Here is a 23,075-nt window from a genome sequence, read left to right as displayed (position 1 = left end):
GTTTAGTTTTTCAACTGAGAAACGAGGTGAGCTACCGTGACCTCCGGACTTGCAATCCAATTATATCTCCCGGCGCGGCAGTTGAAACAATGGGTAACGTTTCTTACATCCCATGCCCGCCTCTATAAAATGATGCACCACGGTGTGTGATGGGATAAAGTGTGGGTATGCCCACCTCTTACAATTAAGACGTCTGGTCTGCGTTGAAGAGTAGCCCAAATAGAACTCCCTTGAGTGGGAGGCACTTCTGCCAGCAGTTGTGTGAGCGAGCAATTGGCAGAGCTGCACCATTAACCTTTAAACTGAGAAACGAGGGCAAATGTATCATGTTGTGACTTAGGCCGCCGTGCCATTCGTACGCTTGTTGTGTGCCAACCAGTGCATTCATTACTAAACTTCCACTGGAAACGATTATTGTTTCCTTACTTTTGTCACTGGTAAATCGGTTCTGAAAACGGTTATTAGTTTATGGCCACTGCTTAATGCCCCTACTTAGTTACACGACGATGTGAATTTGTAAATAATCTATAATGTAACTGCATCTCAAGCTAGATGGTGGGCAAATATAAATGGCAATGGTCAGAGGAATTCAGATTTCCAAAAGCACTCCAAAATTCTCTTATCTGCCGGAATATTGGATCTCAACAGTGTACATAATACTATTTGGTTCTTTCGGTAAAGTCACGTAGTTAAAAATAAAATAACCATGGAGAAACATCCCCCTGAGAAGCCAATCAAAACCATCATGTTACCATACATAGCAGGTGTTATAAAAAATATTTCAAAAATCTTAAACAAACACAAGATCCAGGTCCAATTCAATACAGTACACACAATCCGTGATCTAATCCCATCTGTGAAGGATGTAATTCCTGACATGCAATATCCTGGAGTTTACAAACTGAGTTGTACCTGTGGTAACAATTACATTGGGGAAACGAAAGGCAGATCTGAAACATGGCAGAACCAATACCTCTGCCATGGCTGACCATTGTTATAACGCTGTGGGCTCGCATGATATTGTTTTTTCCGAGACTAAGATACTCTGCAAACCTTCGGGCTACTATCAAAGGTTTGTTCATTAAGCCATTCAGATATATAAACAGAGACAACCGAGAAGATGGATACAAATTGAGCAATTATTGGAGGGATGTTATTAACCAGGTAAAACCTTAACTGTTTATGGTTGTTTCCATCATATCTGCCGGGTACTAGTCTATTTTCTGAGTTTATTATTCTTTTTGCTCTTTTCCCTTTTTCTTTTTCCTTTCTTTTCCCCTGCATCCCCAGCTTTCCCAGCCTCCCACTTCCACCCCCGGCCTCACGTCTTCTCTCCCCCTAGCGCTCACCCCCCTACCCCACCTCCCTCTCTCTCCCCCCTTGCTCCTCCCACCTTTCTTACCTATGTAATAAAAGACTCAGTCAGGCGATGCTGGTCTCCTTTTTTTTATTCAGGTTCTTCTCCGCACCCCCCACCGGCCTCCTCTCGGACCAGTGTCGTCTCGCGCGCGCCCCGCGCACACTCCCTCTCGCGTGCCACGCACACTCTCTCTCTCACGTGCTCCGCACGCTCCTCCGTTAGCTCCTCTATTCCCGCACTCCGCACACCGCTGGCCGACGGCATGCAGAGGTCCTTCGGCCACGTGGCCGAAGGCGCGGATCTTTCCTGACCACCCAACGTGGCTCAGCCTCTTAACTTCCCCGACTGCCCCGATCTCTTCCGGGCTCCCACTTATATACATTCCCCCCACGTGACCCTGACTCCTCTCCTTCCGGATCGTCAAATCCGGCCTTCCCATACTACCCCGCTGGCTCCGCCCCCATTCACCTCGCCTCCCATTGGAGCCGAGGTGAACGGTGGCCCCTCCCACACACCCCACAGACCAGGCTCCGCCCCCCAATACCCCGGGCCGTGTGATTGGACCAGAGCCCAGCAACAACCCCATTTACGTTCGCATTACACCTATATAACCTCTTGCCACGGCAGCTCTCTCGTCCACTTCAGCATTTTTTTTCTTGCTGTGGTTGTCACACCTGATGAAGATCGCTTGTGTTGCAATCGAAACGTCGCGATTTTTTTTTTACGTGACTTTACCGAAAGAACCAAAGAGTATGGATTCCTGCAGTCACGAAAGCTTCAAATCGAGAGTGTCCATAATATGGAATAACATCTTAAAAGGGGACAAGTAAGCACAGTCGTTTCATCACTCCGCTGCTGGATGACGGCCTCTTCCTGCACCGTGCTGCTGCTAATAATTTTGTATGGCAAATGAAGAGCAACGATTAAAAGAGCCATTCAATGTCTTTTCTGAGTTGGCGAATCGCATATACACACCACCATCACATTTACATTGGGTGGGGGCGGGCAATGGGAATTCAGTTAAATATTGGTCTCATGGTTTGTTTGGCAGTACAAGCTGCTGATGAGACACTGGGTGTCAAAACCGGTGCAGAGTTTGCTTTGTGTTGCTGACATGCTGCAATTAAATGCACTCTCAGAAAGAAGATGGCCATGTGGCTGACGGGATGTGTAATTATAAAACTTACATTTATTCATAAAAAGGACTTTAAACAAATGCTTTAATTTTTTCTATATGTGTAGTGGCAGATATGTCAACAAGGTGTATTAATTACCCGCTTTTGATGCTAATTTCAGATGCGGATAGCTGATGCACAATGGATCATTAAAAACTCTCTAGTAATGTGCGACTGTGGTCATCCAGAACAGACTACAACAACATATCATGACGCAATGCTCGATCCACAAAAATGAAGGAGTCATCACTGCGATAACACTCCACTGCTCCTGACGCAGTTATCCAGCTTGACCACCTGAATGTGAAATTGTAGTTGTTGTTCTGCGTCTACATGAGCCGCACGAAAGAAGAAGAATGCTGAATTTTATTTTTCAAATCAGATTACGTCATCGATCCATAATAGAGGGGGGTTTTTGCCCGGGGGGTTAGATCGCGTAAATATATCAATGTGTCGTTAAACCTGCCACCACTCGACACAGGCAATTTGTAAGGTTAGTCGCGTAAACAAAACATACCAATTCATTATTTGTACAGCACACCGGTGTGTTGGAGAGCAAATCCACAACAGTTACAATCTGAGTACGACGTTTCGCCAGTAATTACAAACGGCATCATCAGGCGGCAGCCAGATTTGTGGAGAGAGTTGAGTGCACCGGGTGTGTTGGAGAGTAAACCCACAACACTGAAAACACTTACAATTCGAGTTACGACATTTCGCCGATAAATTACAACCGGCATCTTCAGGCGGAGAGCCCAACGTCGTTTCGACTACGTCATTCATCTCGCCCGCCACCTCCACCCTCCAATTCGAGTTACGACGTTTCGCCGATAAATTACAACCGGCATCTTCAGGCGGAGAGCCCAACGTCGTTTCGACTACGTCATTCATCTCGCCCGCCCCCTCCACCCTCCAATTCGAGTTACGACGTTTCGCCAATAAATTACAACCGGCATCTTCAGGCGGAGAGCCCAACGTCGTTTCGACTACGTCATTCATCTCGCCCGCCCCCTCCACCCTCCAATTCGAGTTACGACGTTTCGCCAATAAATTACAACCGGCATCTTCAGGCGGAATGCCCAGCGTCGTTTCGTCTACGTCATTCATCTCGCCCGCCCCCTCCACCCCCCGTTTCTCCCGCCCCCTTTGCCCTCCCCGCCCCGCCCCCCATTCACGTTGACGTGCGCGCGCCGCGGTGACGTCACCGCGGGAATTCTCCCGCCATTTTCGGCAGCGGAATCGCGGCGGCGGCGGCGGTGCAGTAGCAGCGCGGGCCCGGATCGAAGGCCCCCCCCCACACCCCCCTCTCCTCCTCCTCCTCGAGACAGACACACACACAGAGAGAGAGAGAAGATGCCGCGAGAGATCATCACCCTGCAGCTCGGGCAGTGCGGGAACCAAAGTGAGTTGGGGGGTGGTGGTGGTGCAGCGGCAGCAGCCCGCGCCTGTCGCGTTCACACTTAAAGAGCCTGGCGGCCTCCATCGCGCTCCACGCCGATCGTCGCCTCTGTCGTTGTCATCATCATTATCCATTATCCGTCGTCGTCTTCTTTATGAGTCGTCGGTCGAGCGAGCACGACGAGCTCTGTGCGCGCGTTGCTAAGTGACGGGAGATGCCGCGGCGTACAGTGCGCACTGTACGTGATGCACGACGTACAGTGCGCACTGTGCGTGATGCCCGGTGTACAGTGCGCACTGTGCGTGATGTCCGGTGTACAGTGCGCAATGTCCGTGTTGCCTGGTGTACAGTGCGCACTGTCCGTGTTGCCCGGTGTACAGTGCGCACTGTGCGTGATGTCCGGTGTACAGTGCGCACCGTACGTAGTCAACTGTGCTGTAATGGGACAGATACATACGGGTTTCAAGCCTTTGTTGACAACTACATGAGAAGGCCGTCTGATAGAATCTGATCAAATAGGCCGTCGAATTGTATACAACGTTCAAACTACACTTGTAAAGCGAATATATAGTCAAGTACAGCGATTGTGATGTCGATACACTTGCCACCGCCATGGGAATGTGGTTCTCCATCACTGGCTCAGGGCTATAAGCCGGAGGTGAGCACCACTTGTGCTCATTTGAGATCTACATCTTATTGCCAAAATCTGCATTGTGCCAATGTAATGCTTTGGCTCTGGGTTTCCCCAATGCTTCATGCAAAGCACATTATGAAAAAATAAGAATAAGTTTTATCCTTTCTGGCAATAACACCTATTCTTATTTTTTCATACTTTGATACTGGCAAAAAGGTCCCATTTCAAAGCACATTATTGAACTGGACTGCTTTGTTTTTTTGTTGCAGTCGGGTTTGAGTTCTGGAAGCAGCTGTGCGCCGAGCACGGAATCAGTCCCGATGGGATCCTGGAGGATTTTGCCACGGAGGGCACGGACCGCAAGGACGTTTTCTTCTACCAGGTCTGGTTTCATTTCAGGTCGAGATGATTTCCCCCCCCCCCCCCTGGAAATGCGGGGTAAGGAAAGCAGCCTTGTGCGCTACTGCCCATGTAGATGCAGGATAATACCGGTCCTATGACTAATTCAAAATGTCCCCGTGTGGGCCACACTAGCTGGTTGGTGGGCATGAAGTGGGCAGGTTTGGGTGGAGACGAACATTGTTTTATTGGTAGAAAGGGTAAAGCATATTCTTATTTTCTCATAATTTTGATACAGGCAAAAAGGTCCCATAGATATGACATTGAAGTGGCTCAGCTTATTCTGAAGTATGGCGGATGTAGATGCAGACCAACAACTACAATTTCACATTCAGGCGGTCAGGCCAGATAACCGCGTCAGGAGCAGCGGAATGTATCACCGAAATGTCTCCTCCGTATTTGTGGATTGGGCATTGCGTCGTTATGTTGTATGGTCTGTTCTGGATGACCACTGTCGCACACCGGTTCAGCTGATTTCTGTGATGTACTGCACTCTGCAGGCTGATGATGAGCACTACATCCCTAGAGCTGTGTTACTGGACCTGGAGCCACGCGTCATCAACTCCATTGTAAACTCGTCCTACGCCAACCTCTACAATCCTGAGAACATCTATCTGTCAGAGCATGGCGGAGGCGCCGGCAACAACTGGGCCAGTGGTCACTCCCAGGTACACAGACGTCTCTTTATAATGTGCACATGTAGTTAGTTATACGGTGTAATGTATACTTTGTATGTTAGCTGGTTATTTTCTAGCAGTTGTTTTGCGATAGTCATTTTGTTAAAGCTGGCCATCCATCCAAGGGACAGTATGTGGTACTGCATCATTATTAGTAACTGGGTTATTACCGTTAAATTATTGTATATTGCAATTACCCTTTTTTAATGTCTTGTAATGTTCCACAGGGTGAAAAAATCCATGAGGAGATATTTGATATTATTGATAGAGAAGCTGATGGCAGTGACAGCTTGGAGGTGAGTGCCAGTTTACCCCATTCAGAATAGAATGTGACGATGTTTTGAAAACAGACTACTCGTTATTTTCATATTAGTAAACGGAGTTGTATGATTGTGGTAATCCTTTTGTGAATAATAATATTTTATTTAAAGCCTGGAATTCAGCTAAAATGTCCAGGTCTTCCTGTCCTATTCGTGACTATTAAAACACTTGTTTTACCTGTATCTGTTATTTTATGTCTAAGTTCACTGAAGCAGCAACTTGATATGAAATGCTTCATTTTTTTGTACAATATTTTGGTTTCTGTATTGCAGGGGTTTGTGCTGTGCCACTCCATAGCAGGGGGAACAGGCTCAGGCCTGGGTTCCTATTTGTTGGAAAAACTCAATGACAGGTATTGTAGTTCACATCAGACAGCTACATAATAGTAACACAGTTAATTATAAAATTTCTCACTTTTCAGAGTTAACTTTACACGTGTGCTTGAATATATGCAACTTGTTGTTAATTGGCAAATTGGAATGAGCTTTGTAAATATTTTTGCAGGTTCCCAAAGAAGTTGATCCAGACATACTCTGTGTTCCCGAACCAGGATGAGATGAGCGATGTGGTGGTGCAGCCGTACAACTCCCTGCTCACGCTTAAACGACTCACTCAGAATGCCGATTGTGTGGTACATGTGGCTCACCACCTCTGCATATTCATTTCAGTTGACATTTGTTGGCCCTGAAGTAACTTACATTAAAATGATTGTATTTTTATATTTCACCTTTAGGTTGTGCTGGATAACACAGCCCTAAACAGGATAGCCACAGACAGACTGCACATACAGAATCCTTCCTTCTCTCAAATCAACCAGCTGGTAAGTACTTTGCATCATATTGTTGATGCTTGAGTCTTAGACTTGGAATTAGTATCAAGTATTTATCAACAGGAACTTTTCGATTTGAATTCAAAAGTAACGATGCACCTTACCAAATTAATATATTGACAGTCGCACCATAAGCCTAAACTCTAGTTGGATCTTGATTTGAAGCTTTTGTGACTGCAGGAATCCATACTCTTTGGTTCTTTCGGTAAAGTCACGTAGGTAGAAAATAAATCACGACGTTTCGGGCGCAACACAAGCGTCCGTCATCAGGTGGGAAAGCATGGCCTGCTGCTGATGCAGACTGTTTTGTTGCGCCCGAAACCTCTAGTTGGATGATATTGATGTGGGGTCCTCTGTGTTTTGTTGCTTACTGAGCTAATGCAAATGTATTTTTTTCAAACTAGGTGTCGACTATCATGTCCGCCAGCACCACCACTTTGCGCTACCCAGGCTACATGAACAATGACCTCATCGGCCTCATTGCCTCCCTCATTCCAACCCCCCGTCTGCACTTCCTCATGACTGGCTACACACCCCTTACGACTGATCAGTCGGTAAGCTGGCACATGCCCTCAACCAGGCTCATGTCCCATGCCTGCTTAAATATGTTTTAATTCAACTGTTTTTATTTGGTGTGTCCTGAGAAATTAAACATAAAGGGTCTTAATAATTTGTCCAAAAGTTAAATATGCCTAGTATTGATCCATACGACAGAGACAGTAGATAATTGATGCATGGCTGCCTAATGGTGTAATGTTTTGTATTGTTTGCTAACATGCTTATTGAAAAATCACTAGGAAAGGTTTTTAAGGAAACAAGTGGAGCGCACAGCAACTAAGATGGTACCCATATAGTGCTGTATACAAAGTATTTTATGCATTATTTACATTTTAAAGATTGTGTTTCTTAAGTGATGGGAATGCATGGTTTGCCGTGTTTGAAAACATGCAGAAAAAAGGCAATTCCTTGACCTTAACGCTATTTTATATAAATTATAACTGGTCAATATGACCTTTGAATCAAGATAGAAAAAATTATGTACGTATTGTTTAAACATTTATTTTAACATGTATGTTTGAGAGGTTATATTTTACTGGTAGGAACGAAGTGGACCAGACCACCAATAGATTAATGTGTCCGTCCGTCCGTGTATCAACATCGCCCCCTACTGCAAACACTTGGCATGACCCGGTCCGACAAGATGGCCGCCCGCTCCCCCTGCGATCTGTGAATTAAACAAGATGGCCGTCGCTTCCGGCGCATCACGGCAAAACTTTAAACTTACGCTTCAAAATTACTTTACTGAAACGCAGCACGTTCATTTAAAAAATTACTTTACTGAAACGCAGCACGTTTTTTTAACACAGAGACAAGAAACATTTATTAACACAGAGACGAGATACATTTAATCGCCTTATTTGTGCACGATAATTTTTTCTTTAACTCCTCATGAAATGTTTCTTTCTCGTGTAATATGGCCATGTTTTACACCACCAGGTGGCGAGTGTGCGCAAGACGACGGTTTTAGATGTAATGAGAAGACTACTGCAGCCAAAGAATGTGATGGTTTCCACTGGCCGTGACCGCCAAACCAACCACTGCTATATTGCCATTCTCAACATCATACAGGGGGAAGTAGACCCAACACAGGTAAAGTCAGGTTTCTTAAGTCATACACATGTACACTGCTCAGACCTAAATGTACTGAATCAAAAACAAACACAAAATGTTTACGAATTAACGATTGTGCTTGCACAGGTGCACAAAAGTCTGCAACGGATTCGGGAGCGGAAGCTTGCAAACTTCATCCCGTGGGGCCCGGCCAGTATCCAGGTGGCCTTGTCACGCAAGTCACCTTATCTCACTTCTGCGCATCGTGTCAGCGGCCTCATGATGGCCAACCACACCAGTATTTCCTCTGTAAGTTTCTCACTGGAAGTGAGCATATAAAGTGCACACATATGCTACAGTTTAATGTGTGGGTGAATAAATAATAATTATAGTCCTTTGTGAATCGGCGGCGGGCGGCTGGATAAAGAGGCCTTCCCAGGCCACGCTGTCAAAGGTCTGATGTAATTAGCTGCCGTTTACTATAGCTGGAAATAACTGGTCGCCAGGTTCATAGTGCAGTGTGCTAGCTGTGCCACAGCTCCCCCTAATGTGTCGTATTTAAACAAAACACATGAACAATGTAACTGCACAAGCCTGTTTTGTTGAAGTGTTGTTTGGCAGTATGTAATGACCACTTTACCTGTCTTGCAGTTGTTTGACAGAACGTGCAAACAGTACGACAAGCTGCGGAAACGCGAGGCATTTTTGGATCAGTTCCGCAAGGAAGACATGTTTAAAGAAGATTTGTCTGAATTTGATGATTCGCGTGAGGTCGTGCAGCAGCTCATTGATGAGTACCAGGCAGCCACACGGCCCGACTACATCTCCTGGGGTGCTCAGGCCTAATATGGGCATGGCAACACCTCTGTAAGTGACCTGACAAATGACTCAGTTTGTTTTTAATTAGAAAATGTCGATGAATAAATGTTTTTCATTTTTGCCGAGTGGGTATAGCACGAACATTTTCAGGATTCAAGTTGATTATTTCAGTACTCACCACTGAGAAGCTAAGGTCTACATTTACAGCTCTTCTGTTTATATTGGTGTATATTGGTGTGATTATATTTGCTTTAAGGTTTATTAGATGCAATAGATACATGTCTGAAACTGCAGTGATGATATATAAACTAGGATTTAGGACAATGTGTGAATCTTCCAATAGAGTAATACCATGTGACCATGTGTAAAAATGCATTTATATCATTTTTCTGTTAAGTTAACGTGTTAAAAATGCACTGATGTCTAATAAAGTCCGCTAAATGCTTTGAATAGTTTAGATAAATTCTTCAATAAAAATACAGTGAGGGAAAAAAGTATTTGATCCCCTGCTGATTTTGTACGTTTGCCCACTGACAAAGAAATGATCAGTCTATAATTTTAATGGTAGGTTTATTTGAACAGTGAGAGACAGAATAACAACAAAATCCAGAAAAACGCATGTCAAAAATGTTATAAATTGATTTGCATTTTAATGAGGGAAATAAGTATTTGACCCCTCTGCAAAACATGACTTAATATTTGGTGGCAAAACCCTTGTTGGCAATCACAGAGGTCAGACGTTTCTTGTAGTTGGCCATCAGGTTTGCACACATCTCAGGAGGGATTTTGTCCCACTCCTCTTTGCAGATCTTCTCCAAGTCATTAAGGTTTCGAGGCTGACGTTTGGCAACTCGAACCTTCAGCTCCCTCCACAGATTTTCTATGGGATTAAGGTCTGGAGACTGGCTAGGCCACTTCAGGACCTTAATGTGCTTCTTCTTCAGCCACTCCTTTGTTGCCTTGGCCGTGTGTTTTGGGTCATTGTCATGCTGGAATACCCATCCACGACCCATTTTCAATGCCCTGGCTGAGGGAAGGAGGTTCTCACCCAAGATTTGACGGTACATGGCCCCGTCCATCGTCCCTTTGATGCTGTGAAGTTGTCCTGTCCCCTTAGCAGAAAAACACCCCCAAAGCATTTTTCCACCTCCATGTTTGACGGTGGGGATGGTGTTCTTGGGGTCATAGGCAGCATTCCTCCTCCAAACACAGCGAGTTGAGTTAATGTCAAAGAGCTCCATTTTGGTCTCATCTGACCACAACACTTTCACCCAGTTGTCCTCTGAATCATTCAGATGTTCATTGGCAAGCTTCAGACGGGCATGTATATGTGCTTTCTTGAGCAGTGGGGGACCTTGCAGACACTGCAGGATTTCAGTCCTTCACGGCGTAGTGTGTTACCAACTGTTTTCTTGGTGACTATGGTCCCAGCTGTCTTGAGATCATTGACAAGATCCTCCCGTGTAGTTCTGGGCTGATTCCTCACCGTTCTCATGATCATTGCAACTCCACGAGGTGAGATCTTGCATGGAGCCCCAGGCCGAGGGAGATTGACAGTTCTTTTGTTTCTTCCATTTGCGAATAATCGCACCAAATATTGTCACCTCATCAAGCTGCTTGGCGATGGTCTTGTAGCCCATTCCAGCCTTGTGTAGGTCTACAATCTTGTCTCTGACATCCTTGGAGAGCTCTTTGGTCTTGGCCATGGTGGAAAGTTTGGAATCTGATTGATTGTTTCTGTGAACAGGTGTCTTTTATACAGGTAACAAGCTGAGATTAGGAGCACTCCCTTTAAGAGTGTGCTCCTAATCTTAGCTCGTTGCCTGTATAAAAGACACCTGGGAGCCAGAAATCTTTCTGATTGAGAGGGGGTCAAATACTTATTTCCCTCATTAAAATGTAAATAAATGTATAACATTTTTGACATGCGTTTTTCTGGATTTTGTTTTTATTCTGTCTCACTGTTCAAATAAACCTACCATTAAAAATATAGACTGATCATTTCTTTGTCAGTGGGCAAATGTACAAAATCAGCAGGGGATCAAATACTTTTTTCCCTCACTGTATAATATATATGGGTTCCACAGTGGCAAGATGGTATACAGCTGGGTTTCCTCTGTAGTTGGAGCACACCTTCTGGGTTCCCCTTTTAAAAAAAAAAAGAGAACCACGACCCGTTTTCCAGTCCAGAAGTACTGTACCCACCTTTCATCTAACATTGAAGATGTGTGTTAACCACAACACTCCACTGTCCAGCGCTTTCAACAACTCTGGACGAATTTCATCCACCCCAGAAACTTTGCTGCCACGAAGGCCCTCAACCGCCGCAGCGACTTCAGCAACCGTGATGGATCCAACCACCCCAGCTACTTCCAGGGCTGCCTCCTAAAAGGGCATATCTACCAGGTTGAGCTACTCAAAGTGGTTCCTTCCACCTCTCGACTATCTCCCTAGATTAGGTCAGTGTTATATCACCCTTACTGAAAACAGCCTCGGCCATGTCCTACAGAACATCTATGAGGCTGCTTGGTAGTCCCTCTCCATGGCCTCTCCAAACTCCCACGCCCGGGCTTTTGCTTCAGCGAATGCTGCAGCGGCTGCCCTCTTGTCAAGCCGGTACCTCTCAATCGAGATGGGAGACCTTTTTCCAAGCATAGATCAGAAAGCCTCCAACTTACTGTGGGTGTATTTCTTGTCAATCTGCTTCTCAGTGGAGCTTAAATATCTTATGACATACAAAAACGAATATAGGCCACGTGATGTTATCTATATTTGAAAAATTACTTTATTGGAAAGCAAAAAAATTTCCCCCTAATCGAAACTTGACAGGGTCGTCAACATTTTGACGGAGGTTGTACCAGAAATAATAAAAGTAACACATTTGAGGCTTAAGTCTGAAATAAATATTTTACTTGTTTTCAGTTAATGTGACGACAGTATTGTGTAAGCTTGGACTTCGAAGCTCTACAAGGCACTGCTGGAAGATACGTTAGTGTACACACGAAAGGAGGCTTACAAACATTTATACTTTATTTTATTTAAGGCAAACATCTGAAACAAAATATGGCTGCATTGTGCTGCAGTTGAAGCATTTTTTGACAAAGCAAGCAAAACAGGAATATGAAAAAGTTATCAATGCCATTTCAAAACTAGGCACAGTATTCAAGTTATGCCAAGATATTACATTGTGGAAAATGTAAAGAATTATAAAATGCCAAACTCCACAAGATGGTATTTCCACAGTGCAATATTGCATTTCAAAATGCCAGATTTTTGGGCTTTTTCTAGTTTCCTTAACTTGTCCAGTTCTCCGGTGTGTGATTCCAAAGTTCAGGACAAGCGATGCACCTGTACACGATTGCACTTTACAAATCTATTAAACATATTTAAATAAAAAAGTTACTTTATTCGAGTTTTTTTTATACAAAATTTGATTATCAAAAAACAGGGAATAAATAAGTAAACTCCCTGCAATCCATTTTGCAGAAATGCTGCCAGCAGCATATTTCACACGTCGGTCCAAACCTGGATGAGTCCCAGGAACGTATTGGCTTTGTAAACAAGAGTAAGGCTATGGCAGTGTAAACCATACAAAGCCTACCTGGTGCTGTTAAAACCGATTGTCAGCTGGCGCTATTTTGGGACAAAGACCCTTGTGCGATAAAGGGACTGGTGGGATTGCTGCAAGGCACTAGTTCATTTCTGGCACTTTGCAAGAGGATATAAGAGTGCAATGTTTTTAAACCTCAACAGTTGGGCTATAGCAGTCAACAGTGGTGAAAAGCGACACTGCATTGGCAGTGGGAACGATGGAAAGTGCTTTTAAGTAGTCTATGCTGGTTCGTTTTACATGTACAACTCTGTTTTGCCAGGCATAAAAAAGGAGAGATGATTAAGTAATAAAAGCTGCCCGACTTTAGCGAGCCATATCAGGCTTGTCAGTTACCACCTGTTTGGGTATGGAGCTGTTGCAGCGAGCATGGCTTGCAGTTTTATTAATGACCAGTATTTCAGGTTCAGTTTATATTTGTATGGTTTTGAATTGTCTGCATTTCATATTTTTTTGGACAAAGTTAAATTCTAAGGCTACATTTTAATATCATTGGTAATGCCTTGTTAATGTCTGTAGCAAGTGCTTTCTCAAATGAAAACATAGTTTTCAATGAATAACCCAACAACACTTAATTCTCAATTTATTGCCCAACATATACAGCACTATCAATCCTACAGTACAGCGGTGTCGACTACATACTCAAGCACATCAAATAGTGACTTTGGGCTCAATTTCAAGTTCCTTCCATCATGTTGCTTTGTGGAACCTCTTTCATTTCAGGAATTTACACATACTTGTAAACCATGTGGATAAGGCACTTACCAAGGTGCACTGTTCCCAGTATTTCAAACATGAGGCTTTATACAGTAGTTTGTGTTGAGTTTTCATTTCCAGCGGATTGGGTAGAGGTATGAACTGATTAAAACTTATTTGAACAAAATAAAATATATTTACTTAACAACCGCAAAGACAATCGTCTATCACGAGTTGGAAGGAGGCTGAGCAGTAACAAGGCAGGAATATATCTCATAGATTGGTACCACTGAGACATGCGTCTTATTTGGCATTATTGTTTTACTCATTCTACTGCAACATATTTGTACATTCTTTGTTTTGCATCCCAGATCTCCCTTGCAAAAAGAGACTCGTGTCAATGGGCTCGCCACCTGAAAGACCCACACGTGGGTGCTAGGCGAAGTAACCTCAATACATCTTATGAAATTAAATTACTCTGCGTTCCCTAGGTTAACTTTTACAGAGTTGGCTCTTCGAGTGCACGCTTTCCCCTTTACGCATGATGACATTGATATAAGCCTCCATTAACTTGGAGATTTCTGCCACCTGCAAAGAACAACATCAAAATAGTCACAAAAATAATATTTATGGAAATGTCAAATGCACAACAATACAAGTGTCAGTTGAAAAGTCATCATACCCACCTCATTGGTTTGGAAGATAATCTCTTGTCCATCAATGATTAACTGGAAGGTGGGAAGGAGGGGGGTGGAGATCAGGCTCTGGTGTGCATCATCGGCTGGGGGCGCCGCCCCAAAGGAGAGAATTCGTTCGTACGGGAAGGAAACAATTGGCTCGGCCTGGCCCCGCACGTACACCGACAAGGACTTCAAGCTGACGGCCAGCCACAGCTCACGCGGGAACTGCCCATCCGTGCACTGCGGCAAAGGGAAGATAAATTGTCTCATTTTTCACTCAAAAACGTCCAGAACTTTAATTCAGAATTTTCCAACAATGTGGAAAGGAAGACAATCTTTAACTGACTTTTAGCGTTTTTAATCTTTAAAATGTGAATGTGGCTCAATCTGTGGCAATATTTTCTACACTATTTGGGTTCAGTGCTTATGCAAGCAATGCAGCCTCAGCCTGGGCAAGATGCTGTGCCATCTGGGATTCCACCCACCTGCACGTCAAAGAGAGTGGCACCGTAACCCGACCACTGCCGCACCAGCTGCATGTACTTGGCAACGGCCTGCTCAGGGTCCGTGTCGTGCAGAAGGCGCCACTTGGCCAGAATTTCGGCTCGCAGTGTCAGCAGCTGCACCCTGGCATCATCCTCTGCTCGCTCCTGCCGGTCCCGACGGGACCTCCTCAAGCGCATGAAGGATCCGGCAGCCTCGCGCAAGCTTCTCCTAAGCAACCCTTCACCCCGTGTGCTCCTCTCCACAACCCGTACAGCAGTAGAGTCGGGAGGTGTTGGAACTGTAGGAATAAAATGAAACTTGATGATTAAACGTTTGTGTTCAGTTTTGTTTTTGAAATGTCAAGGTCATCAATTTTGTTTTCATTAAGATACTAGTCCTGTGATGTATACTTTTTGTCTGATGTAGCATACTCACTGCTACTGAATTCATTGAATGAGAATCCGACTCCATAATGTGGAGTGGAGACTATAAGAAAACACCACCGCACTGTTTGGGAGTCTGGCTAGCCCAAGAGTTGGTGCACTCAAAGGTGAGCCAGTTTGAAGAGCGAGCGCAACACTTGTTTCTCACAACTAGCCAGTTGAGCTGAAGAGAATAAACGCTGAAGCAATGTCAACGACAAAAGCAAACATTACGACCTCCATGACAATTCACAAGGAAGATCGGTGTGTTTCAAGTTCCTGGCCTAAATCCCAAAACTTGAAATTGCCTGAAACGAAGTTGTTTACTCCCCCACCCCTCCATGCAATAAAAACAATGAATCCAAACTAGATTCTCGCCATGTTAGGGTAAAGTATGTTGTAAAATGAAATAAAGTGACGCTATATAAACTCACCCATGTCCTGGGAGAATGTGAACGGCTGGCTCACACTGCCAGGTGTGACTGGTGATGCTGGGGTAGTGGGCGTGCCGGTGGAGGTAGCGAGGGTGCTAATGGAGCTGGAGAGGAACATTTGTGAATGGCCCGTGGGGTAGAAGTCCTCCAGGTGCATCTCAAGCGGGGAGTTGGTGGCGCAACTCGACGCTTCGGTCTCCACGGTGGCACAGTTGCCGTGAACAAACTGCAGCCTGAGCGCCGCCATCCACTGCAGGGTCTCGCCACTCACTGGGAATCGTCCCCGTGCCATGCTGTCATGGGCCTGGGGTAACACAGTGCAGCCAAGAATCATTCACACATGGAACATACGCTGCATATAACATGTAATAATGAATTCAGTGTGGCAGGACAGGCTAAGGGAACTGCGCAGGTGGTGTACCCCTGTAATCCAGCACTGGAGGTGTGGGTTGGTGGATCGCACATTTGTTCCGTAACTCCCTTCCCGTTGGTGTTGAAGTACCATACCCTGGGCTAGCCAGAAGGTGGTAGAGTAAAGCGCAAACTAATATCGTCTGTTCTTCCTGTATGGGATAGCGTCGCCCCATTCGAGTGGGTTTTTTTCCGTACTCAGGAATTGGTCGAGAACATCTTACGATATATACAGCTTCATATTTGTGAAGTGTGGAGTATTGTGAGATGCTGTTTGCATGAATTACACTGTAAAAACGCTCATTATTTATTAACTAACCTGCTCAAACATGAATGCCATTTCAATGCTGTCTTCCTGAGCCATAACAGTGTCCAAAACAAGATAGAGCTTGAAGAAAATTTTCCACTGGTTCTTATCCACACCCTCCCTGGTTGCTGCCAGCCTGCAGCACATGCAGTAAAGATACACACACACATCTTAACATCATGAGAAACAATACACATGCAGTAAAGATACACACACACACACATCTAATAACATCATGAGAAACAATACACTTTTAATCTTGATTTTAAGTTTTCGTGACTGCAGGAATCCATACTCTTTGGTTCTTTTGGTAAAGTAACGTAGGGAGAAAAAAATCACGACATTTCGATCGCAACACAAGCAATCGTCATCAGGTGGAAATATGCAACAGTAGAACTGATTTTTTGTTTGCGATTTATTGTTTTTTCTGCCTACGTGACTTTACCGAAAGAACCAAAGAGTATAATACACTTTTAGTTCTGCAGAATTTACAGCAAAAGCTCCATTATCTGGCATCCATGGGGAATGGAGGGTGCCGGTTAATTAAATGTCGATAATTATCTGAGTTATACTTATGGTTCACCAAATTTTACAAATACATAAAACTTTTCAAGAAATAAACCTAAACCTACAATTTAACCTCCAATTAGCACGGTTGGCTACGTATGGTCCAAAATAATATTCAGTGATAAAGTCATGATACAGCACAACGCGATCACAATAGCGGATGCTTCCAATTGAGGCCGCTAGCACCACCGCTCGGCAGCATCCTGAAGCTTCCGTAAACAACAAATATGAGAAGGGCACGGAAAAATAACAGATGGCTATTGGAATTTTTCCAGATACGTCAAGAAATATTTGTATTGCCGTCTTTGACAGATGCCGGTTAATAGAGCATTCCGGATAGTAAGGTGCCGGATAACAGAGCTTTTTGATATACTTAACATACCTTGCTGTAAAACACAATCCATGCTCACATTTTCTTTGGGTCTTTCGGTAAAGTCACATAGATAGGTTCGAAGAAAATAACAAAATTACGACGTTTCGATCGCAACACAAGCGGTCGTCATCAGGAAAAGGGGGTTAGCTTCTAAAGACAACTGCTTATAAAGGTTTGAAATGGGCGTAGCCCAAATGTCAGCAGCCAATGCCAATGCAAGTGGTGGGCTGCAACCGCAGCGGTGGTGGGCTATCCACCAATCAAAGGGCTGCAGGCAAAAATTACCGAAAGACCCAAAGAATATGAATTCCTGCAGTCACGAAAGCTTTAAGTCAAGACATGCTCACATTCTAAGACAGTAGTCCCGTAAAGGCGGCAGACGAACCTCTCAAACCTGGCCAGACTGTCTACGAGGAGGGCGTTCTCCTCGATGGCTCGCTCCCCGTCCGGGCCACATTCAAACAGCGCAAACTTGCTACAGCTGCCCTCCATCTTGAGTCCTCGCAGCAGCCGAGCGACCACCTTCTCACCCCGCATGGAAGGGGCAGGGATGACATTTTCTCTGCAGCCTCCTCACGCCATGCAAATGAACCTCACGCTACAATGCACAAGCAACACAAGCGACCGAATACCGGGAAGCCACTCACCTCGCCTGCGGTGACGTGCGAGGTGATCGAGATTGGGCAGGAGCCCCCTCCATGGCAGAAGATGGTGGTGCTGATTTCTCGGCCTTCGGCCAGTGCTTGGATTTCGTCACGGGAGGGGACGCTTTGCCGGCACAGCTTGCACTGCAGTGCAGTCCATGTGAAGGCCACGTACCGGCAGATCTCCTGGTCTCGGCTCCGCTCAAGTGCTCTGATTGTCATCGTAAGAAAACGAGTATACGATGAAAAGTGTGCGCAGAGAACCCTCTATTAAAATGTATGTCGAAGAATTATGATTGAACCGCAAGAGTAACACTACTCTCTTATAGAGAAGTACTGGCGCTACGCAGCATATGCACATGCCTGACAGCACACATCATTGAGCTCACCGCCGCAGGTGCAAGTGGAGGTACCGCAGCACAGCGCGACTGGGCGCGAAGGTGCAGCTGGTACACGCCAGGAGGTGCCATACTCGGAGGTTGAGGCTGCCGTCCCCCTTGCCCTCCCACTCACCCATCGTGGGCCCATCCACCCCCTCCCAAGTCATTGTCTGCTTGACCAATTGGCAGTAGAGTTCGTCCCGGAGAGGGAGCAGGTCCCAGCACGTCTGCAGGATGCCCTGGACCATGGGCGTGGGATCCCGCACTCCCTCCAGTTCCAGGAGACACAGGGACAGACGCACGGCCTCCTCCGAGAGAGAGCTGTACCCATATGCTGCACCAACATGAGGACAGCACAAACAGCTCTTTGTTTACCCAGGAGACTCAAGAGTTTCAAGAATAATTTTCAGCAGAGTTCTTGCATGGGATGTTTTGGAAGGTTGAGTGCCTGGAGTAAATGCATTTAATCCATGCATAGCAGTTAAACTTGGGGTGGTGAGAAACTGTTTGTGTAAAACTAAAACAGCAATCGAAAAACAAAGCAGGAAAAAGTTTTATTCAGACGTTCTTTCAACCCACTCATGGTGAATGGGAATTGGTAGTTCATGGCTAGAACACAATACCACAACATAATATGAACAGCAATTTTAACCACAACTCCGTCAGAACTCCATAAGTGGCGTTTATCAACCAATTCAGTAGTTACATTGTAAGAATCAGACACAGCCTCTTAAAAACGAATCCATAAACATAAAATAACATTATTATATAGCTATTTAGCAATGTGGCCAACCAGAAATTTAAAGTTATTCAACCTTGGATAAGAAATGTAGTTAACTTTTTAAGCACATAATCAAGTATTTGTAATTTGCATTGACAGATTATTTAACAAATATGCCATTACTCATTATTACCGTAACTCATGTTTACAGCACTTAAGCGATTTTTTCTGTATCAGACGAGCCAGAAAAGGCTCCGGTGCTCCCCTAGGTGTGCACTCTGACCCCCAGTGTGGGTAATAAGTTGAGGCCTCTTGTGTGGGTGCCATTGCTCACGATTAGAGTGGTTGTCGCCATAGGGGAGCGGCAGGAGAGGGGAGAGCAGTGCGCGGGGAGAGTAGCGCAGTATCGGGTTTCGCGTGCACGTGCGATCCACCAGGTCGGGGTCGTCACCACTCTCCTGGTGAGGCACAGGGTCGCAGGACAAAGACACGCATGAATACATACACGTGCATACACACAAAGACCCACCCATATATCCTTAATAAGATTGCTGGGGAAAGTGCTTTTAGCAAGCACCTATAAAAGCTGGCACAGCAGACGAGAGGGTGGGTGGCCAGCACCATGCCCGGCTGCCTTCGTCTCCCTAGTGGCAATGTTTACACACTGCACCATGTACTCATATGAGGCTGGGTTGACTTAGGGGAGGCCCAGGATCAGTTCAAATAATCATCACTGGTGTTGACCATGAGCGGGAATCGAACCCAGGTGGCCAGGTTTGTAGTGCAGTGGCTAGCACCGATCCCCACACAAACACAAGCATGCACACACAAACACAAATTCATGTACGCACCTAATTACGTAAGCACATGTAGGCACACACCCGACCCAGATGTCATTTATACACAAACCAAATATAAAATCTCAAGTATAGCCTTGAACATACTGTTGGGGTAAGTTCTGTTCGAGAGAGCCTTTGAAATAAATTAATCAAACATTCTTCAAATAATTACAAATGCTTTGTGACCTTCTCCAAACACAGTCAACTAGGCACATTCCAGGCACTATATATTATACATATTTGACAACATACATCTATAATGCTTTCCAAAGGACAAACACTTACAGCGATGTCTTGGATGAGCAGTGAGGTTGGCGTATCTGCGCACCCCTTGCTGTCAATGGCCCTCTGTATGGCATGGACCCAGCGGGTCGCCTCTCCTTGCTGCCGGCTGTACAGCGTGTACGAGTCCCTTCGCCCGTACACCGTGAAGCTCCAGTTCCCTACGGGGTACAGGCATACGTCAGGCGAGATGTTAATTACCTCAACTGGCACACAGGAGGTCGTGGGTTCGATCTCTACCCTGACGCCTGTATATTTGGAGTTTGCATGTTCTCCCCATGGTTGCGTGGATTTTTTCTCCAGGTCCTCCGGTTTTTTCCTCCACATTTTCAACTATGCATTTCGAGTATTTGGCTGCTGTAAATTACCACATGATAAGCCACTTCGTTGAGCTATCATTTGTGGCCAGGTCGATTCTGAAAAATAACTATATAGCTCAGTGGGCCTTATCTGGTAAAATACTAAATCGTTGAGTTTTTAGACTCATGGCCTTGCAGACGTCTCTCAGTGCTGTTAGCCATCACCTGCTCTGGCTGGTGTGAGGGGCACAGAGCGCGTAGCACCGCAAAGCGTGGTCTTCAGGGTTAGGCCGCCGCATGTTGAGTATTTCTTCTCTCAAGCTTTCTCCACCAAGCACAACCCGCGGGAACCTTCGTGAAAGTTCACGAATTTAATCATTTGAGAGAAGAAATGCTCAACAAGTAGCCCAACCCAGAAGATAAACATTTAGATTTTGAGTGGCTGTGGAGTTCTTGACTCCACTTGACAATATTCAGTGTTGGGTTGATTGATACTCCTACACTTACCGATTCACCCAAATGACTTTCACACAATTTCCTTAAAACTGTTTTTTATCGTTATAACCAGTCATTGTCCCCATTAACTTCACCCTTTGATATTTTCATCCATGTAACAGCCTCACTTTACCAGACAGATTGTTTCAACTGATCCACACGGTGTTAAACCACGCTATGTTAGGAGGTAACATTTCTAGTTTGAATCTGTCCTCACGTTTTGGAACGCCTTCCCATCATCTAATTTCCTAAGTTTCTATTACCTTACTTAATTCAATACAAGCATCACTTCTTATTTTAGACATTTTTGTTATTGCTCTATTGCTGGCCGCTCATCTACAATCGAAATAAACACTTACGTTTGGTAACCACTGCTCAGATGAGGATCTAGATACTTCCCAAGGGGACTGGGGAGAGAGGGGGGTCCAGAAATAGGACCTTACCTTAACTAAAAACACTGAATGTGTTTTCTCAAGGAGATATCAACAAAGTAATTTTTTTGGGGTCTCAAGAGGGATTTTGGGGGTGGGGGGAAGGCAGTCATACTAAAGATGGTCACTGCATCGATCGCGCTTTCAGATGCACTTCTGCGGCCATCTGGAATGCTCTTCCTTCCGATATTAGGAAGCCACGAGTGCTATGCGCTTTTAAATCTCGATTGAAAACTAATTTGTTTAGAACTGCTTTTGTTTTTAGTTTGTTGTCCTTCCCCCACATGCGATTAGCATAGTTGGCTACGTACGGTGCGAAAAAAGTTCAACATACGTGCATACACACGCCCTCCATCACTCCCTTTGCCTCCAATACTGCCGCCGGTCGCGAGCAGCCCTCACCGGTGCGGCCCTGCTGGGTGCCGTCAAGCGGGGAGACGGAGCACATCGGGGTCAACACGAGGCAGCCGGCACGCGGAGCGTTCGCCTCGCTGCCACGGTAGTACTCGAGCGCGCCCGCCGTGAGCACGAACCAGCGCCGCCGCAGCCGAGGACACGAGACCCGCAGGGGCCCCTGGGGACCCCTCCCCGTGGGGACGAGGGAACTCGCATCCGAGGCCGAGGCCTTGTACAACCAGCCTGCGGAGGGAAGGGGGAAAAAACATCGTCAGATAAAAACACGGAAAAAAACACTTCAATTAGGAAAATAGTTTAATTATAACCGCTGTATCTAGATTGTTTCTTTTCCTCTCTCGAAAATATGGTTTATATGATCATAATCATCAAGAAAGAGTTATTCAATTCTCTAAGTCAAATTTGCCAAAGTTAATGATCAAATACAGAAATAGCCATGAAAAACAAATAAAAGCAATGCTTTTATTCATTAAATAAATAAAAAGTTACTCAAAAACGAATTTATAATATTTCATTCCTGACCATATACAGTAAATATTTTAATCAGTGAACTTTAAGAACCGTAAACATTTTTTTAAAGATCTTATTGATGTATAGGACAGTGGTAGAGAATTCCAGAATTGGTGTTACGTGTGTGAAACAAATGTCATGAATACTGCAAAAGCTTCACTGAAAAATGTGGAATCCTGACAATTTCAAAACACCGACTTGGAATACAAAATATATTTTGTTCATTAATTGATAAATGTTTTTCAAAGTAAATATTTGCATTGTTATTATTCTGGTATACCTAGCAAAGCCTCACTGAGTATCAAGACATTTTTAGGAGGGTCTTCCAACGTTTTTACAGAAGGGGGAAAATGTTGCTGCTGTGTGTAATTCCAATTGAGTAATGAGCAGGTAATTAGGTTTAACATCCATAAGAGTTTTTTTTGGGTTAGATCGCGTAAATATATAAATGTGTGGTCACCACATCTACGCCTCTATATAAGGAACTAAACGGTTAGACTTCTCCACAAATCTGGCTGTCGCCTGATGAAGTTAGTTGTAATTACTGGCGAAACGTCGTACTCAGTTTGTAAATGTTGTGGCTTGGGCTCTCCAACACACCGGTGTGCTGTACTAGTGACGAATTGGCATGTTCTGCTTACGTGACAATCCTTACGAATTGGCTGTTGGGTGGTGGCAGGTTTTAACGAGGCATTGATATATTTACACGATCTAACCCAAAAAAAAACTTCTGTTATGGAAGCAGGTAATTTTTCAGCATTGGTATGTTTGGCCAAAGCCAGTTAGCTAGAAGAGGAATAGTTATCGGAGGAAACAGAGAACCCAGAGTAAACCCACGGATAACTCCTCA

The 23,075-nt window shown here is 44.9% G+C and overlaps 2 protein-coding genes across 4 annotated transcripts in view; one reads left to right on the top strand and one right to left on the bottom strand.

Moving 5' to 3' along the window:
- The first annotated feature begins 3,744 nt into the window (after positions 1-3,744).
- On the top strand, positions 3,745-12,276 carry LOC144718220 (tubulin gamma-1 chain). Of its 3 annotated transcripts, none has more exons than XM_078593896.1 (12): positions 3,745-3,937; positions 4,838-4,950; positions 5,468-5,635; positions 5,872-5,940; positions 6,238-6,317; positions 6,470-6,596; positions 6,699-6,785; positions 7,199-7,348; positions 8,292-8,444; positions 8,553-8,714; positions 9,057-9,272; positions 11,519-12,276. In XM_078593896.1, the coding sequence occupies exons 1-11, from the start codon at positions 3,889-3,891 to the stop codon at positions 9,249-9,251; spliced, it is 1,353 nt and encodes a 450-aa protein (XP_078450022.1). In that variant the 5' UTR covers positions 3,745-3,888; the 3' UTR covers positions 9,252-9,272; positions 11,519-12,276. The 3 variants fall into 3 exon arrangements, with proteins under 3 accessions (XP_078450022.1, XP_078450023.1, XP_078450024.1); XM_078593897.1 differs by lacking the exon at positions 11,519-12,276 and adding an exon at positions 10,032-11,223; XM_078593898.1 differs by lacking the exon at positions 11,519-12,276 and having other exon boundaries at positions 3,758-3,937; positions 9,057-9,718.
- The window catches only part of LOC144718178 (unconventional myosin-X-like), a 48,012-nt gene continuing 37,178 nt past the window's right edge, over positions 12,242-23,075 (bottom strand). The window contains exons 12-22 of the mRNA XM_078593892.1: positions 21,704-21,940; positions 20,080-20,237; positions 19,290-19,413; positions 18,244-18,568; positions 17,858-18,065; positions 17,596-17,732; positions 16,283-16,406; positions 15,553-15,856; positions 14,696-14,994; positions 14,217-14,450; positions 12,242-14,118 (exon numbers count right to left, since the gene is read on the bottom strand). Coding sequence (XP_078450018.1) covers positions 14,023-14,118; positions 14,217-14,450; positions 14,696-14,994; positions 15,553-15,856; positions 16,283-16,406; positions 17,596-17,732; positions 17,858-18,065; positions 18,244-18,568; positions 19,290-19,413; positions 20,080-20,237; positions 21,704-21,940 — 2,246 coding nt within the window. The 3' untranslated portion in view covers positions 12,242-14,022. The remainder of the gene's footprint in view (positions 14,119-14,216; positions 14,451-14,695; positions 14,995-15,552; positions 15,857-16,282; positions 16,407-17,595; positions 17,733-17,857; positions 18,066-18,243; positions 18,569-19,289; positions 19,414-20,079; positions 20,238-21,703; positions 21,941-23,075) is intronic.

Source organism: Lampetra planeri, chromosome 1, assembly GCF_965212315.1.
Source record: "Lampetra planeri chromosome 1, kcLamPlan1.2.h2, whole genome shotgun sequence".
NCBI classification, from domain to species: Eukaryota; Metazoa; Chordata; class Hyperoartia; order Petromyzontiformes; family Petromyzontidae; genus Lampetra; species Lampetra planeri.
This window is presented reverse-complemented; position numbering and strand designations above follow the sequence as displayed.

Coding starts and splice junctions, on each gene's coding strand:
- LOC144718220 (XM_078593896.1), top strand. CDS start 3,889: ATGCCGCGAGAGATCATCACCCTGCAGCTCGGGCAGTGCGGGAACCAA. Junction 5,941..6,237: donor ATGGCAGTGACAGCTTGGAG/GTGAGTGCCAGT, acceptor TCTGTATTGCAG/GGGTTTGTGCTGTGCCACTC. Junction 6,318..6,469: donor TTGGAAAAACTCAATGACAG/GTATTGTAGTTC, acceptor ATATTTTTGCAG/GTTCCCAAAGAAGTTGATCC.